The 20,649-nt window shown below is 33.1% G+C and overlaps 1 protein-coding gene across 1 annotated transcript; it reads right to left on the bottom strand.

Annotated features, from left to right (window-relative positions):
• Positions 1 to 8,145: 8,145 nt before the first annotated feature.
• On the bottom strand, positions 8,146 to 9,303 carry LOC102662906 (F-box/kelch-repeat protein At3g23880). Its single transcript, XM_006604963.4, has one exon. It carries the CDS (start codon positions 9,301 to 9,303, stop codon positions 8,146 to 8,148), a length of 1,158 nt encoding a protein of 385 aa, XP_006605026.2.
• Positions 9,304 to 20,649: the final 11,346 nt, after the last annotated feature.

Here is a 20,649-nt window from a genome sequence, read left to right on the forward strand (position 1 = left end):
ATAATTTAGATGTTATATTAAGTAAACAAAGATATGTGTCTAATAAAAATGGACTAGGGTATAAATCTGATAAACAACAAATGTTTCATAAAAACTTTTCCACTTCCACACAAAAATGTAATTCTAATTCTATCACTTGTTTTTACTGTGGAAGAAGAGGACATGACATATCAAATTGCTACTTCCAGAAAAATAACAGTAACATTAAAATGATATGGGTCCCAAAAGGATCCTCTGTTTATACTAACATGCAAGGACCCAATAAAATTTGGGTACCTAAGTCAAAAACTTGATTATGCAGGTATCTTTGAGAAAGAAGTGGTACATAGATAGCGGATGCTCAAAACATATGACTGGAGATGCATCAAATTTTACACATATCTCTCCAAAGAAAAGCGGGCATGTAACATATGGTGACAACAACAAAGGTAGAATCCTTGGAGTGGGTAAAATAGGTTCAAATTCTTCAAACTCCATTGAAAATGTTCTACTTGTTGAAGGACTTAAGCACAGCCTGCTTAGCGTTAGTCAATTATGCGACAAAGGCTATCTAGTATCATTTGATTCTCAGAAATGTCTTATAGAACATAAGCATGACATTAATATAAAGCATGTAGGACATAGAGTCAATAATGTTTACATGATAGACTTAAGCATAAAACAAGAAAACAATCATTGCTTTCTTAGTAAAGATGAAGATCCATGGTTATGGCATAAAAGAATTGCTCACATAAACATGGATCACTTAAATAAATTAATTTCAAAAGATTTAGTAGTTGGTTTGCCTAAATTGAAATTTGAAAAAGATAAACTATGTGATGCATGTCAAAAGGGCAAACAAACAAGAGTCTCATTCAAACCTAAAAATGTTGTTTCAACCACTCAACCCTTACAATTATTACATATGGATTTATTTGGTCCATCTAGAACCATGAGTTTTGGAGGAAATTACTATGCTCTAGTTATAGTTGATGATTTCTCTAGATATACTTGGACATTATTTATTACACATAAAAGTGATTCATTCCAAGCATTTAGAAAACTTGCTAAAGTCATACAAAATAAGAAAAATCTTAAGATTGCATCCATTAGAAGTGATCATGGGGGTGAATTTGAAAACAAAGATTTTGAATTATTCTGTGATGAACATGGTATTGAACATAATTTTTCTGCACTAAGAACCCCTCAACAAAATGGAGTTGTTGAGAGGAAAAATAGGTCATTGGAAGAAATTGCAAGAACTTTATTAAATGATACTTTTCTTCCAAAGTATTTTTGGGCTGAAGCAGTCAATACTGCATGTTACATCATGAATAGGGCCCTAATAAGACCTATTTTAAAGAAAACCCCATATGAGTTATTTAATGGTAGAAAACCTAATATTTCTCATCTACATGTTTTTGGTTGCAAATGCTTTGTGCTCAATAATGGAAAAGATAATCTAGGAAAATTTGATGCAAAATCTGATGAAGGTATTTTTCTTGGATATTCATTACAAAGCAAAGCATATAGGATATATAATAAAAGAACTATGAATATCGAGGAATCCATTCATGTTACCTTTGATGAATCTAATGCTATCTTGTCAAGAAAGAATATGCTAGATGATATTGCAGATTCTTTAGAACATATGAATATTGATGAACAAGATTCCAAAGGAAATGATAAAGGAAACAATGAAGATCCTCCAGAAGAAGTCAAATCCAATGATGAACTTCCAAGAGAATGGAAAGCTTCAAGAGATCATCCCCTCGACAACATTATTGGTGATATCTCAAAAGGGGTAACAACTAGACATTCTCTTAAAGATTTATGCAATAATATGGCTTTTGTATCTATGATTGAACCTAAAAATATAAAAGAAGCCATAGTAGATGATAACTGGATCATTGCCATGCAAGAAGAACTAAACCAATTTGAAAGAAACAATGTGTGGAAATTAGTAGAAAAACCTGAAAATTATCCTGTCATAGGAACAAAATGGGTTTTTAGAAATAAATTAGATGAACATGGTATAATTATTAGAAATAAAGCCAGGTTAGTAGCAAAAGGGTATAATCAAGAAGAAGGAATAGACTATGAAGAAACATATGCTCCTGTTGCAAGATTAGAAGCCATTAGAATGCTTTTGGCATATGCATCCATAATGGATTTTAAACTTTATCAAATGGATGTTAAGAGTGCCTTTCTAAATGGCTTAATTCAAGAAGAGTTATATGTTGAACAACCCCCTGGTTTTGAAATTCCTGATAAACCAAACCATGTTTATAAGTTACAAAAGGCTCTTTATGGTTTGAAACAAGCCCCTAGGGCGTGGTATGAACGCTCAAGCAATTTTCTTCTAGAAAAAGAATTCTCTAGAGGTAAAGTGGATACCACATTGTTCATAAAGAGAAAGCATAATGACATTTTGTTGGTTCAAATATATGTTAATGATATAATTTTTGGATCCACTAATGATTCATTGTGCAAGGAGTTTTCCCTTGATATGCAAAGTGAATTTGAAATGTCAATGATGGGAGAACTAAAGTACTTTCTGGGATTACAAATCAAGCAAACTCAAGAAGGTATATTCATCAATCAATCCAAGTATTGCAAGGAATTGATCAAAAGATTTGGGATGGATAGTGCAAAACACATGTCCACACCTATGAGCACTAGTTGTTACTTAGATAAAGATGAATCGGGTCAGTCTATAGACATAAAACAATATCGAGGTATGATCGGATCTCTTCTTTATTTATCTGCTAGTAGACCTGATATTATGTTTAGTGTATGCATGTGTGCTAGGTTTCAATCCAACCCCAAACAATCACATTTAAGTGCAGTAAAGAGAATCATGAGATATCTATTAGGGACAATCAATTTAGGATTATGGTATCCTAAGAATTCAACATGTAACTTAATAGGATATTCTGATTCTGATTTTGCCGGATCTAAAACTGATAGAAAAAGTACAAGTGAAACTTGTCAATTCATTGGATCGGCTCTTGTTTCATGGCATAGTAAGAAACAAAATAGTGTTGCTTTATCTACCGCTGAAGCGGAGTATATCTCTGCCGGTAGTTGTTGTGCACAGATTTTATGGATGAAGCAACAATTATCTGACTATGACATCATTCTTGATCGCATACCTATTAAGTGTGATAATACTAGTGCCATAAATCTATCCAAAAACCCAGTTCAACACTCTAGAACTAAACATATAGAGATTAGACACCACTTTCTTAGAGATCATGTCCTAAAGGGAGATTGTGTATTAGAATTTGTTGATACTAAGAATCAACTTGCTGATATTTTCACTAAACCTCTCCCCAAGGAAGTGTTCTTCTCTATTAGAAGAGAATTAGGTCTCTTAGATGTAAGAGATTTAGAAAAATAGAGATTGATTGGTTGATTGATTGGTTGATTTACTCTTACTTATTGATTGTAGATTATTTTGTTTGTTTGATCTTGTTTGAATTCTTGTTTTTATGATAGAATTTATGATTTCTTGTGTATATAATAATTGAATGATTGAATTTAGTGTATTAGTAGTGAAAATTAATCATATAGGATGTATTTGAGCATAAACATAGATATTCTCTTAAGAAACTAGCCTAGGATAGACTCTGGTAATCGATTACCATCCAGTGTAATCGATTACACATGAACAGGCAGCCTGTAATCGATTACAACATCCTGTAATCGATTACCAGTAGGCTTATTGGTCCTGTAATCGATTACCAATACCTGTAATCGATTACAATACGTCATCTTCTATAAATACTCATGAAATCGGAGCTGCTGCGCAGCCAAAGCCTCCTCCACGTTTTCCTCCATACCTAAAACTTCAAATCTTCGATTCTCACTCAATTCTTCACCAAATCACGTCCAGTAAAGCCCAATCTTCCTCTTTTTCACTCCTCTTTCACTTCCACCAATCAAAATCCACAAAAACTTCATCAAATGGCAGAGCCATCAAAGAAGAGAAAGGGATCATCCTCCACCGCTGCTGCTGCTGCCCATCGCCGCCACGGCCCATCCGGAGCACCCACAGCACCTTTTCCTCCTTCTTTGTCATCTCCAAGATCATCAACATTGTTTTCATCCGATGATCAACGTCTACAGTACCTTTCTCAGTTTTCTTCTAGAATAATCTTAGACCCTAAGTACCTAGACGTAGAATTCTTTAATGATGAAACGTTTGATTGCTATCAAGTGTTTCAAAATTCTGGTCTTGTTGAATTCATGTCATTAAAATTGCCATATTATCCTGAACTTGTAAAAGTCTTCTACTGCAATTTAAAAATTCAGGATGGTATTATTATGTCTGAGGTGCATGGTATTTCTATGGTCATTGATCAATCACTATTCTTTTCTTTGACTCATTTACCCAGTCAAGGTGCACCTTTTGAGGGCACCATTGTTGATGACTGGAAATTTGATTATTCGAGTCATGATGCTCGCCGTATGGTCTGCAATGATCAGGCTGAAATGACCGGTAGATTGCTGACCGGGTCATTAACATTTGATAATCGCATCATGCATTATATCATTGTTAGGATTTTGCTTCCTCGGTCTTCAAATTTAGCACAGGCCTCTGAAGAGGATTTGATTCTTATGTGGGCTTTTCTTACCGGTCGTCAGATCGACTGGGCCCATTTGGTTCGGTACCGAATGCATAAGGCATTACGGGCCAATGCACCTCTTCCTTATCCACATTTGATTACTCTATTTTTGCGTCACTTTCAAATTCCACTTGATGATGAACCCTTTGTTCAAGTCAAGCATTCCTTTGCAATTGGTGCTGGTGCTGTGACCTCCTTTGGGTACCGTAAAGATCGGAATGGTCAATGGCTGAAGAAGGATGCACTCCCTCCTCAAGATGAACGTACTCCTTCACCTCCTCCTCAATGTGAAGATTCCGCACTCATGAATGAAGTCCTCTCCGAATTACGGGGTCTTCGTTCTTATGTTGGTGACCGCTTCGACTCGTTAGATACACGCTTTGCTGGTATGGACATTCGCCTCACACAACTTGAAGAGGATGTCGGATACATTCGTCAAAGTTTCGATCTTCCACCACCACCTCCGTCTACTTAGTTTTTAGTTTTTAATAAGCCGTGTATTTTGGATGTTTAAGTTTCTTAGAGTTTAAATTATTATGTTAAGTACTTTGCTTATTTATCTTGTGGTATTTAAATTTCAGCCTTGTTTTTTTTTCTGCTTTGACATTATGTGGTTGTTGACATTTTGAGTTATTTGGATTCTGGTTTGATTATTTTTTGTTTGTGAGTTTGGATGGTTATGTTTTATACTCTGATATTTATATCTTTCTACTCCATTATTATATCTGTGTTGATTCCCGAGTTCTTTGGCTTTTTGATGTTGCCAAAGGGGGAGAAAAGGTTGTAGAAAAAGCTTAAGAAAAAGCTTAACAAACTTAGAAATCAAGTGGTCATAAATTCCGAAATATAGGGGGAGTAAACGCACATTTTATCTATATACAATTGTTTGTTTCTTGCTTGAATCTTGATTTCAGGTACTGTATTGTCATCATCAAAAAGGGGGAGATTGTAGATGCAAATGCCTTTGGTGTTTTGATGATGATCATGATGATATGATGCAATTGATGCAAATGGGCTTTTCAACATTAAATTCAAGACAATGCTTCAAGATTACAAGTCACAACATCAAGATGATCACTAGTAAATTAGGAAGGAAATTCTTAATTGAATTAGCAAAAGGTTTGGCCAAGCAATTTTAATTAAAAAGTGTTTTTCAAAGGTTTTACTCTCTGGTAATCAATTACCAGAGGATGTAATTGATTACCAGTGACCAAATATATTTTATAACAGCTACTAAAATTTGAATTCGAAATTTTAGACTGTGTAATCGATTACACAATTTTGGTAATCGATTACCAGCAGTTAGTAAACGTTTTCATTCAAATTTTAAAAGCTGTAATCGATTACACAATTACTGTAATCGATTACCAGACAAGATTTTCAGAAAAATAATTCTAAGAGTCACAACTTTTCAAAGGCTTTATTCATGACCACCGATGGTCTATATATATGTGACTTAAACACGAATTTGCTCAGAGTTTTTCAGAACAACAAGTGTTTATCCTCTCAAAGAGCAAAATCATTTTATCCTCTTAAGAATTCCTTGGCCAATTCAAATGCAATTCATTAAGGAATTATTTGAGTGCTCAATCTGTAAAATCCATCTCTTTCTAGAGAGATTCATTCTTCTTCTTCTTCTCATTTTCTAAGGGATTAAGAGACTGTTAGTCTCTTGTTGTAAAGGAATTCTAAACACAAAGGAAGGATTGTCCTTGTGTGTTTAGAACTTGTAAAAGGAATTTACAAGATAGTGGAACTCTCAAGCGGGTTGCTTGGGGACTGGACGTAGGCACAAGGGTGTGGCCGAACCAGTATAAATCTGAGTTTGCACTTTCTCTTCCCTTAATCTCCTTTATTTATTATTGCTTTACATTCATATTCAAATTGTTTTATTTGAATCAATATTTAAGAAGATTGTCATTAAGGGAATTCATAACTTGAATAAAAGTGAAATAGAATTTTTAATTGGGGAAGTAGTTTGGAATATCTTAATTCAACCCCCCCTTCTTAAGATATCTGAGGCCACTTGTCTAACAGAGTGTGTGCGTTAAAATGTTTTCTAGGTTGGACTTAATCAGGAGGGAGGCCTTCATGTACTCTCCGGAGTCTAGGTCTTGGGGATAAATATACTCGGTTTGAGTGTTCCTCTAAGCCTATGTTAATCCCATATGGTTGGAGCATTATTGCAAAAATGTGTGACCATAACTGGTATGCCTATTATTTCACTTAGTAAGGAGTGACCTGACTTACCCATTGTGTGACAAGTCTTATCATGTACTCCTAAGTGTCCGACGAGGTTTTTCACTGAAAATGGTACCATATTGCATGTAGACTTGAGTCTAATATATCAGTTGCATAATGCTTGTGTTTGGTTTTTCATTGAGTTGCAAATTGAGACTTGGTGTTGTTTCTGAAGTGTGTGGTCTTGAATGAGTGTGAACGTTTGTGTATGATTTTTGTAAAGTGATGATGATGCATGTATTGAGTTGAATGCTCTTAGTTCTTAATTCATAGGAATGTGATAACTCATTCACGGTGTGTATTTTTGTTTGGCGTTTTATATGGATATTTATTGTACTTTATTCGAACCCAGGGACGATTGGACTTAGTTTTTCAAGTAAATACTTACTACTAGAGGTGTGTATTCTTGAATAAAGTTAAATTTCCTTTCCAAAACAACTTTATGTTACTGTGTTATCTTTTTTTATAATCAGTGCAATTGACTTAGGAAAAATGTTCTCTAGTAAGATGATCATCGCTAATGGCGGGTAGTAAAGTTGAGCAAAAATGTGACAGCGGGTAGTAAAATAAAGATGTGACTTATTTTACCGGTAGTAAAATTTATTCAAGCCATTTTATTTAGTTTGTTGCTAAATTTCATGTTTTGTTGCTCTATCTTTTCAAACCACAAGTTTAGCCTCACTATTTTTTAATTCAGTCATCCATCTCCCACTTAAAAAAAAATCATGATTTTAGCTTCCTGATTTTTTAATTGAGAAATTTCGTCTTTCACTTTTAAAAAATTCATAACTTTAATTCTTATGACCAAATTCAATCGCTGAATGACACACGAACTAAATAATTACAAAAAATCTACAACATGTGTCAACAAAATGTACATAGTTAACTTTAGATATTGGTTATGTGAATTAAAATCGCAGATTGTTTAAAAGTGAAACGAAATGTCTCATTTTAAAAATTAGAGGACTAAAATCATGATAAAGAGATACAAATTACATTTTAGCCTACATTTTATGTTTCCAACATAATATTTTCCATAAAAAATAAGATTCTACTGCAAGAGAAAATTATGAGGATTTAAAGGAGATGAGAACACAAAGTATGAGCCAGGAAAAGATAATGCAGCCAAAATCAAAGCAAACACACAATTAGCAATAGCCAATAGAACCATCCCGCAAAGTAAGGAACAACCCAAAATATCCACACAATCTGTCATGTGCATACCATAAATGGTAAGATTCTGAAAACACTTACATAATTTAACATAAACTCATATAAGCAAACGTACGGTACCTTAATTTCCATATGGCAAAACCAAGCTTTGAATATAATCATGGGAGGACATTGGCACTTGGTTGTTGAAATCTTGAGTATAGACTATTCTATTATCTTTCTTATTATAGAGAATAAATTTTGAAGATATATAATTTGCCAGCAACAGGACATCACCATTTTCAGAGATGCACAGAGGCTTCAGTATTACACAGGGCAGAGGGGCTTGAAGAAGCTCAAGAGTTACATTCAACAATTGAGTCCAAGAATTTTCAACTCCAAATTCCCTCATTAGCCAAACAACAAAATGGGTTCTCTGGTGAACATGAGAAAGACACAAGCAGCCCTTCAATACCCCAAGTTCAGGGCCACGGGGAACTTGAGAAAGACCATTCGGCATCAGCAAATATTTGAATGTCTCCTTGTTTAGATCATATGAAAAAATTACTAATTGATCGACGGTGACAGTTTCCCATTCATAATCAAAACCCAACTTGCGAATTGCGAACCAGTTAACAGTACCACTCACAGGTTGTCCACATTTTTCTCCCAAAATGGGGAATGCCGGACAAGTTAAAACCTTTCTCCAATGAGTGTCACCTAAGCGGTGAACTCTCAGCTCCCAATTTTGTGACTTAATATTTGAAAGGACTAACACCACCTTGTAAGTGTCACTCCGATCATCATAACCAAACCCACACTTCACTTGATACCACCAAAGTTTATAATTGCATGAGCGAAGACATAAGTGTGGTGAATCTTCAGACATGATCCTTGTGGCCAGGTTACAAAACCAGACCCGGTATTCACTGAATTCACCTCTAGCAACCAAATTAATCAACCAAACCAACCCATTGTAGGAACCTATGAATAAGTATCTGTTGTCTAGCTGGTGGCAACCATTGTCAACAGTGGATGATGGGTTCTCAAGTAAACTACATATAGAGCATGGGGCGATGCCTGGGAGATCCCTCATATCTTCAAACACAGTATTAATTTGACACCTTAATAGGACGTGGGTGTTTCTAGATGACCTTTGAAGGTTTAATTTGACAAAGTGTGCTTGGAAGATGAGGGAATTCCAAGTCCTAGAAACGCACCTGAAACGCATAAGAGATTTGACCGGAAGCCATGACAAAATTTCTTCTATGAGGTCCTGAGGGAGCTGGGCCATTGCCATCTTAGTTGGGTCACCCAATGTTGTTATTTCAAAACCCTAGCCAGCAAGAAGAACAATACACATACTTTTCAACAAGGACAGGTGAGGATTTTGGACAAGCATGGATAACAAAAAAATTAAACCCAAACCTAGAACACTAGAATGCAAAAAGGAAAATTAACAATAAGAAGCAAAAAAACATAAATGAACTCACGGGATCAAGATTGACGGAATGAAACCTGATGTTAGTAATGGTCTGATTTCGAGAGTTTGGAGTTCAATGAAGGTTAGACTTTTCTCAAACAAAAATTCTAAGGAAAAAGCACTTTGATCGCTATATCTAGAGAAGCCAAACACTGTTTTGACGATGTCGATGTCAATGACGGGAAGGAAATCTGGTTCAGAGAGATTTGGGTTTTGGGAAAGAAAAAGAATAATAGAGGAGCGTAGTATTTTAATTACTAACATTAGCATTCATTTGACTGCACTAAGCATTCTAACGTTAGCATTGTCGTGGCAAAGGCTACGGTGGGAAACCATAACAAGTCTCCCATCGTGGAAAATTTAATATGAACCCTAGATTTTCTCAATTTTAAATTGATGGTTCAAAATTTTTTACTTTTTTTCTAATTTATTTCATTCCTTTCTCAATATACCATTCCTTCTTTTTTCTCCTCTAAAGAAGCAACAAGAAGAGCTGGCAATGAATCCAAAAACAAAATTGATCAAACCTCTAAAAAATATGGTCTAATCAAAATTACTTGCAAGCTAAAATAAACAAAAAAATCATCAGATTTCAAACTCCAAAATGCAAATAGAACAAAAAAATTTGATTAATGAAACAAAATCATTATTGAATCGAGAACTAATACAATTTGTGAAATAGGGGGGAAATGAAAAAGAAAGAAGGTAAAAATGAAGAAAAAATCCTTGGCGTTCATTTAAAAGCGACTGTATCTAAAGGTGAAAAATTGGTTTCCAACAATGGTAGACTTGCCATGGTCTCTTATCATTGCCTTCACCTTTACATTACTAGCATTAGCATTCACTGCAAGGACAGGAAACAAATTACAACTATATTCTTTCAAACAAGAAGTACATACAATGAAATTCATATATTACCTCTGATGTTGGTGGAACTTATCATTGGAAAGAAACATCGGTAGGTGCGTTGACTATAATAAATTGAATTTCAGCCACATTATCTACAATCGGCCGTCAAGGTAACTTACATGAAAAAGAATATAATGAAGTTAAATAAAGGATTTAATAGAAGAATTTTGAAAATTTTAGGGACCAAATACAATGAATTTAGTTTTGAAGGACTAAATCCAATAGACAAAAGACAATGTTTGGAGGACTGAAATCATATTTAACCTTGTAATTATTAAGATTAAAATTAATAAACCTTTGAGATTAAAATATTAAAAATTCAAATTAAATTTTAATATATCATCAAATCTAAAAAAAAATTAACAAAAACATAAACAAATCTATAAAGGTCTTAATTATCATTTCCTAAAATATCTCAATTAACCCATTACCATCATGAATGTCATTGTCACCACCATAACCACTGTTGTAGTCACCACTATAATAATCGCCCCCATCATTTCAATCATCAATCGTCACCACCACCATTGTCTACCGCCATCACCTTCGTCACCGTTGCTGCCACCACCACGACTACCAATGCAACCCCACCATGTTGTCGTTGCCACCACCATTGTCATCAATTGTCACTACCATTGCTGCCATGATCGTTGTCGTCGTCACTACCGCCATCATCGATGATGACGATGATCATGGCGGTGGAGGTGGTCAATATAGCAACGATCATACCAGCAAAGGTGGTGACAATCATGGTGATGGTGATGGTGATGGGTTAACGCTAATTTAAATATTTTAGGACATGATTTGTTTGACGAATGGTTTAGAGATTTAATGGTTGTATTATTTTTAATTTTGATTTTTAAATTTTTTAATCTCAACCACCTATATATATATATATATATATATATATATATATATATATATATATATATATATATATATATATATATATATAATAATTAACTTGGTTTAGTGGTTCTACTTGTTACAAATAGCTATAGGGACCAGGGTTAGAATCAACCCTTGCAAGAAGTAAGGAAAGGGAGATAAGTCATGCAGTTAACCTAGTCTGACCATATGTGTCCCAATTTGGCCCGATCAATCAATGGTAAAACCAGTAACCTAGTTCGGTTGAAGTAGTAAGCTAATTTAGTGAACCTAATTAAACCGATATTAATTATTTTAAAAAATGAAAAATTTAATGAAAATACAAAAAGAAAATATGATGCACTCAAAAGTTCAATAAAAAATCTAAAATTTGTTTAGTGGTTTAAATTACAACCAAATTATCATAATTAATTACTAAACTTATGACAATTAATATATTTTTTATATCTTATGTTACTTATACTGATTTGTGTGGTTCAACTACTAATTCATTATGTCGACTAGTGACCCATAAATCCAGGACCTCAACCCTATCAACGATTGATCTGTTTTTAAAACTTGGTTTGTACACTAATGTTGTATTTGGACTTTGGATGGAGAATTTTAACATTCAAAGCAATTAAAATGCATGATATTTGAATTACTTACAATTGAATTTCTTTCATTTTTAAATATTTTGTTCCAACAAAGTAATTTAAATTTCCTGTATTTCCATTTCCTTGTTTAAATAGAGTAGTTCAATTTCCATCAAACGAAAATTTTCACTTTCAAATATTTATTTAATTAAATGTTAAAATCTAATTTTAACTTCACCAAAAATAAAAACAACGACAAAATGTCCACTATGAGGTCTTGAGGGAGTTGGGTCATTGCCATCTTAGTTAGCTCACTCAATGTTGTTATTGCCACACCTCATTTTTTGTAAAATTAATCAAAAGGGTTTTTTTTAATTACAATTGTGTTTTTATTTAAATTAGAGGTTCGAATGAATAATAAATGAGTTTTTAGAATAGTGAGTTTCAGAAAATAAGAGAGGGGTTTATTTATCTATTTATTATTTATTTAATAGAGAGAAAAGAGTGTTTTTACAATTAATAAAATAAACAAGAAAAATAGGAATAAGAATTAAGTCATTAGATTTCTCACTATATAAAGATGCTTTTATCCCTGAGAGCAGTTTTGCTAAACATTTTCTACGTTCTCTGCTTATTTTCTCTTATGCTTCAAACAAAATCCTAACAAAGCAACCAGAGGGGGAATCCTAGAGGGCACTGAAAACACCACCATTGCTAATGGAATACACTTGAATGACTACCTTGAGGTAAGGGATGAGTTACTCAAACTTGGAGATTACAATGAACATGTGTAGGGATCCCTAGAGGATCAATTTTCGGTTGTTTTATGAAATTCAATCATGTTCTTATGCTTTTAATCGCGAATTAACTATGTTTGACAGACCAATTAATGTCCCAATGCAAAATTATTGTGAAATTGATGTGTTCTTGTGTTGAGTTTGAACACTAGAAATTAGGATTTTTATCTAATTAGCGTGAATTGATGAAATTAAATAAGGAGGGACTTACGCTAAGAGGGGGTGAGACATTCTTTTTCTTGCATGATAATTTCTGTTTTTCATTGTTAATTTAGACGTTTGATTGTTAGTTTGTGTTGGTCCCGTTTTGATGGTATTTAGGGATTTAAACAAATTGTTTTAACTACACATTTTAATTACTGTGACAATCCGTGCTTCTAAGAATTTCACAAAGTGCAATGACGTTGAGTTATGAAATTTTGAGTCTAATATATATATATATATATATATATATATATATATATATATATATATATATATATATATATATATATAACGAATTGAATTTGGTGTTGTAGACATTATACAATTGTGTTCCCTTTGACTTATGAACTCCTTGTGCCTTGCCTTTCATCCCATTGGCTTTTACTTATGTAGTTGATTTGTTACCAAACTCTATATCTTGACCCCTTCACGTTAATCATATAGATAGATAAAGGAATATAACCATTGCTTTAATTATATAATAGGAAATCAAAATTCCACAAGTTTTGTTTTTTTAAGTATCTAGCTTGTTTAGTTTATTGAATGTTCTTGTCATAGAGAATAGTTAGTTTCAAAACTTTAATCATTGTGAGGGAAGACGAGTTAAAATTATTTTGAGAATAATCGAGGAGTCGTGTGTTTTGTATAGTTCATAGATAGAGTCTACGTTTTAAAATATTTTTTCGGTTGGACTTAAATCAGGAGGAAGGCACTTATGTACTTTTTAGACTCTAGGCCTTGGGGATAAATAAACTCTGTTTGAGTGTTCCTCTAAGCCTATGTTAATCCCATATGATTGGAACATTCTTGCAAAAAAGTATGATCTTAACTGGTCTGTCTATGATTTCCTTTAGTAAAGACACATATATGTAGGCCCTGTTTTGTCTCTTCAAAACAACTTGAAGAAATGTGTCTTTTCAAAAATACTTTCTGAAACTTCTCTATTGGTAATCAATTACACAATTATATTTTTGAAGAGTCTCATGTCTTTTCAAAGCTTTTCTGAAATCTCTTTGCTGGTAACCGATTATAGAATCTTGGTAATCAATTACACAGTTTAAAACTCAAACTAAAAATTTCAAACATTCAAAAAGTCATGTGCATTCTGTCTCTGGTAATCGACTATAGAAGATTACCAATTCAAAAATATTTTATTTCGAACTGATCAATCTTTCATAAAAATATTTTAAAACAAACTTTGAGGCCAAAAACTTATAGCAATCAATATGAGATTCTTTTAAAAATTTTACTAAGGCCTTATCTTTTATTGATCTTGTTTGTTTGACCTTGAATCAATCTGAGCTCATCAAGTGAATACTTTGACATCATCAAAACTTGTATATATACTTTCACATTCTCCCCCTTTTTGATGATGACAATCATATGTAGGGGAGGAGTAAAAAAAGAGTATCCATTAATTTGTGTCGTTCACTCCCCCTTAATTTTCAGTGATTGCTTATTTGAAAAAGTTAAAGATTGGATATATAAAAAATATGTTCAGAATATATTTCCAAATAATTCCAACAAAAAATCCCCTTACCTCTTATCCATCTCTCCCCCTTTAGCACCATCAAAAACAGAGTATAAGCAGAACAATACCATACTAAATAATACCGTCCATAACAAATACTATGGTAGTACCATACCATTCAGAGAATCGTTCAAACAGAATAATAGTAATTTGAAGGCAATGTAACATAAATTGAAAAGTACCAAGGTCTAAACAAATAACCAAAGCCAAGAAGTCTGAAATGCTAAGGAACATAGTAACCTAATTAAAGAGAAACAAGTCATAGAGTTCTACAGTTTATGATAATTAATGAAAATCTAAGGACCAGCTGGAGGATCAAAGCAACGACGAATAAAGCTCATGTCATCCTCATATTGCATGATTCGTCAATCCATTGAATCAAACCTTTCTCCGCAAAGGCATGAAGATCCCGAAGCTCACTAAGGATATCATTCAGTAATGAAGAGGATGGATCTCTTGGTGGTGGAGATGGAATGCATTCATCCGGAGCATTAGTTGGGAGATCCTGTTTACGAACCCATTGACCGTCTAGATCTTTCCTATACCCAAAGGATTCAACTGCAGTGGCTCCAATGGCAAATGAACATTTAACCTTGACAAAAGGTTCATTAGTAAGAGGAATGCCGAAGTGCTGTAGAATCAGAGTAACTAGGTGGGGATAAGGGAGAGGTGCATTTACCCGTAATGCCTTATGCATATGGTAGCGAACAAGATGAGCCCAATCAATTTGGTGGCCAATTTGTAGGGCCTATAACATAATTAAATCTTTCTCAAAGGCTTGAGCAAGGTTTGTGGAATGAGGAAGCAACACTCGACATAGTATTTAATGCATGATACAACATTCAAAGGTAAAGAAACCAGCAAGTAAACGACTAGTCATATAAGCATTTTCAACACAGACCATTTTTCGGGTATCATGACTGGAATAAATGGGTTTCCAATCATCAATTAAGGCTCCTTCAAAAGGGACACCCTGACTACTCAATTTTGTGAGAGAATAAAACAAAGATCGGTCAACAACAATGGGTATTTTGTGGACTTTAGAAAATATGACTCCATCACGAATTTCCAAGTTATTATAAAAGACACAAACTAATTTTGAATAATAATGAAATTTCAGAGTCATAAAATCCACTAATTCAGAGTTTTGAAAAACTTGATACCAGTCAAAGGTTTCTCCCTCAACGATATCAAAATCAAGGAATATAGGATCAAGAAGGACACGATTGGAAAAGAAAGAGTAATACCTCTAACGTTGCTCATTGGAAGAAAATAGAGTAAGAGAGTGTGGTGAGGAAAGGGATGGATTAGGTGGTGCTGGAGAGTCATCGGAAGCATTGTGGCGGCGTTGGCCTGCAGTGGTAGTGGAGGAGGATGAACCCTTTCTCTTCTTTGATGATTCTTCCATTTGAGGAATTTTCTAGAAATTTTGATCAGTTGGGTTTGTAAAGGATTGAAAAAGAGGAATTTTGCACTTTGTTTGATGGGATTTGGTGAAGAAATGAAGAAGTTATGAGGATTAGAAGACTAGACAAGGTTTTGAGCCGTTGGAGAGAGAGAGAGAGAAGATGAGGTTTTGTGCTTAGAGAGAGAGAAAAAAAAAATCTGTATTTATAGTCAGGGATGACTGGTAATGAATTATAGCTCTTTGAAATCGATTACAATCATGCTGAGTAACTGCTTCACTGCTTCTGGTAATCAATTACACCACCTTTGTTCTATGGTAATCGATTACAGGTGTTGATAATCGATTACATATCCTAAAACTTTTAAATATGCAAGAGAACAAAGATCATAGGCAATTAAATTGATTAGGAGTCTAAGTCAGATTGGTCAATAAGTCCTAATTCTCTTCTAATAGTAAAGAAGCTTTCTTTTGGCAAAGGTTTCATAAAGATATCAACCAATCGATTTTTTGTGTCAACAAACTCTAATACATAATCCCCTTTTGAACATGATCTCTAAGGAAGTGATGCCTTATTTCAATATGTTTTGTTCTAGAGTGCAGAATGGGATTTTTGGATAGGTTGATTACACGCGTATTTTCACAACGGATAGCAATATGATCAAGCATTAAGCCATAATTAGAGAGTTGTTGTCTCACCCAAAGGATTTGTGCACCACAACTTCTAGTAGAAATATATTTCACTTTTGCAGTGGATAAGACAACATTATTTTGCTTTTTGTTATGCCATGTTACTAGTGCAGAACCAATAGAGTGGCAAGTCCCACTAGTATTCTACTAAGTTGTAAGAAGAATTCCTAGGATACCACAAGCCTAGATTTATAGTGCCTAATAAATATCTCATTATTCTTTTGACGGCACTAAGGTGAGATTCTTTGGTATTGGCTTGATATCTAGCACACATGAAAACATTGAACAGAATATCTGATCTACTTGCTAATAAATAGAGAAGAGATCCGATCATACCTCTATATTTCTTGATATCTACTGATTGACCGGCTTTATCTTTATCCAAGTAGCAAGCAGTGCTCATTGGGGTGGCCATTGGTTTAGCATTTTCCATCCCAAACCTGCTAAGCAATTCTTTGTAATATTTTGCTTGACTAATAAATATTCCATATTTGGTTTGTTTTATTTGTAGTCCAAGAAAGAAATTCAACTCACCCATCATAGACATTTCAAATTCACTTTGCATATCTTTAGAGAATTCTTTGCACAATGAATCATTAGTAGCACCAAAGATTATATCATCGAAATAAATTTGAACTAAGAGAATATCATGCATTTTTCTTTTAATGAAAAGTATGATATCAACCATTTCTCTAGTGAGTCCTTTTCTAAAATAAATTTGATCAATCGTTCATACCAAGCCCTAGGGGCTTGTTTTAAACCATATAGAGCCTTTTTCAATTTAAAAATATGATTGGGCAAATCTGAATTTTCAAATCCAGTAGGTTGATCAACATACACTTCTTCTCTAATAAATCCATTTAAAAATGCACTTTTAACATCCATTTGATAAAGTTTGATACCCATTATTGATGCAAAGGCAAGTAACATTCTAACGGCTTCCAATCTAGCTATTGGAGCATAAGTTTCTTCATAATCTATTCTTTCTTCTTGGTTATATCCTTTAGCCACTAATCTAGCCTTATTTCTAATGATTATTCCATGTTCATCCAATTTCTTTCAAATTGATTTAATTCTTCTTCCATAGAAAAAAATCCAATGTTCATCAATTATGGCTTCATTGATGTTTTCAGGTTCAATTAAAGAGACAAAAATCATTCTATTGCATGCATCTTTAAGAGAGTGTCGAGTTGTTACCCCTTTTGAGATGTCACCTATGATATTATCAAGAGGATGATACCTTGAAGTTCTCCACTCCCTTGGAAGATCCACGTTTATTTGATTTTATTTGGATTGAGAATCTTTGCTATTTCCTTCTTCTTTGTTTTTGTGGACTTCTTCATGAAATTGATTATTTTGTTTTTTCATTCCAAACCCAACCTTTATGCATAGTAAAATACTAAATGTAAACCTCTTTTCTAGTGGGATAAGGGTGGTAATATGAGTTGAATTTGTTAGGTCAACCCATTTAATATATCAAAAAATAACAAAATGTATTAGGTTATTAAATTCATCAACCTGCCCTACGTAAATTGTTAACTCAGGGGGTTGGAGGCTTGACAACTAACCTTTGTAACCTGTTATGCCTAACCCACTCTATTATTTGGAAGTTTACTTTATCAACCAACAAACTCATCATTTCATAGCATGTCATTCTATCTATTAGTTGGTCAACCCGCCCAGTTATCAAAGGGCTGTATTTCTCTACACACTTTTGTTGGCAGGTCAACTTGTCGACATGATTGACCCACGTTGTCATTCCTATCATGAAAGATTTACCTCTTTGTTAGACTCAACCCTTGTTAGTAATTTTTATCTTTTTAAAGTATTAGGAAATATTAATAGAGAAATATTCTATAAAGATATATTGATGAGTAATTAAAGTTATGAAATAATGCTATAAAACATATTCTTATTGATTCTCGTATATATTAGATATAAAAAATGTTTGATTATTTGTCAAATTTTTACTTTTTTACTTTTTTAATTACTTTAATTTTGTTTTTTTTCAAGTATTCTACTTTGAAGGAGCAATCCTTTTATAAGCTTAGTGAAACACTAAATATACACCTCTCTTCTAATGGAAATTCAAACATCAATTTACCACATCATGTAATAGGGTGGTAAAACAGGTTGAATTCATCAAACCAACCCACATAATCCGCCAGAAAATGGCAGAGTATATTACGTGATTGAATTCATCATCCCACCTTGTATAAGTTGTCAACTTAAGGAGTTGGAGGCTAAAGAGCTAACTTGCTCAGTGTTATCAAGACTATACCGATCATGATTCGGTCAGGGCACCAGGTTAATGGGTCAGTGGTTGAATTGAACGTGGGTCGCTAGCCGAACTGGTATATATTAAATATTTAAATTTTATACTAAATATATCATATATAAATTAGTTTTTTCGTATCTATATCATAAAATTTTGTTTGTACCAAGAGCGGTTGGCACAATTGGTAGCGACTTAGGTCCCTTAACTGAGTGGTCCAAGATTTAAATCCGGGTTTGATCAAAATTACTTGAAAGCTAAAATAAAAATAAAAATCATCATATTTCAAACTCCAAAATGCCAATAAAACAAAAAAATTGAATAATTAAACAAAATCATTGACAAATCGAGAACTAATACAATTTGTGAAATAGGGGGAAAAAGAAAAAGAAAGACGATAAAAATGAAGAAAAAATCTTTGGCGTTCATTTAAAAGCTACTGTATCTAAAGGTGAAAAATTGGTTTCCTACAATGGGAGACTTGCCATGGTCTCCCATCATTGCATTAATCTTTACATTTCTAGCATTAATTAGCATTCACGGCAAGGATAGGAAAAAAAATTACAACTATATTATTTCAAACAAGAAGTATATACGATGAAATTCATATGTTACCTCTGATGTTGGTGGAACTTATCATTGGAAAGAAACATCGGTAGGTGCATTGACTATAATAAATTGAATTTCAGCCACATTGTCTATAACAGGCCATCGAGGTAACTTACATGAAAAAGAAAATAACGAAGTTAAATAAAGGATTTAATAGAAGAATTATGAAAATTTTAGGGACCAAATGCAATGAATTTATTTTTGGAGGACTAAATCCAATAGACAAAAGACAATGTTTGGAGGACTAAAATCATATTTAATCTTATAAATTATTAAAATTAATCCCCTTGATTATGTTTACATAAATATGTGGAAAATTTAATTTAAATGCAGTGCTATAGATACGTTGGAGTGTTCTCCAATTAGATTTAAAATTTTTCCTCGATAATATGTGACGATATTTAATGGTTTTTTGGTTAGGCTAAAATCTAACTCTGTGTTTCCCATTTTGTCCAATCCATAATTTTAATCCCCATTTTATAATAGAGACCAATTTTTTTAAAAAGTCAATAATTTTTTCACAAATATGTATGATATATATATATATATATATATATATATATATATATTACTAGAAATATAGTAAATACTTGGCATTCAATATGTAGTGTTTGGAATTCTATATGGATATTTATTGTATCTTTCTTCGACACTGAGACTATTAGACATATTTTTACAAGTAAATTCTTACTTCTTTTTCCTTTCCAAAACAACGTTTTGTTGCTGTGTTATCTTTTTTTTTTTTTTTAAAGCTTAGTGTGGCTGACTGGCTTAGGGAAAATGTTCTCTAGTCTGATGACTTTAGCGTCGACTAGATTCACCTTTTGGTTATATGGTTCTATTTTTTGTAAAATTTTTTTACTTTTTGTTATCAAACTCAAACCAATTATTGACTCACAGGGTACTAAATCACTAGGTCAAGGGTAGATTAAGTGAATTAATGGTTGACTGACATGACTTCGATTATATTAAAAAATACTAAATAATTCATAACATGTAAGATTTTATACATAAATAATATAGAGTCCATATAATTATAATCATATAATAGTATGTATATAGAGAGAGAGCACGAATTTTGTGAGAATATGGGAACAACTAATAACAACCATCGGATCAATATTAAAAATAATAAACCATTGAGATTAAAATATTAAAAATTTCTAATTAAAATTTAATATATCATCAAATCTCAAAAAAGTTAACAAAACAACAAATAAATATATAAACGTGTCAATTATCATTTGCTAAAATATCACAATTGACCCATCACCATCATG

Source organism: Glycine max, chromosome 19 (genome assembly GCF_000004515.6).
Source record: "Glycine max cultivar Williams 82 chromosome 19, Glycine_max_v4.0, whole genome shotgun sequence".
In the NCBI taxonomy this organism is placed as follows: domain Eukaryota; kingdom Viridiplantae; phylum Streptophyta; class Magnoliopsida; order Fabales; family Fabaceae; genus Glycine; species Glycine max.

Excerpts from the sequence above, each read along its gene's own strand:
- LOC102662906 (XM_006604963.4), bottom strand. The coding sequence starts at position 9,303 with ATGGCAATGGCCCAGCTCCCTCAGGACCTCATAGAAGAAATTTTGTCA.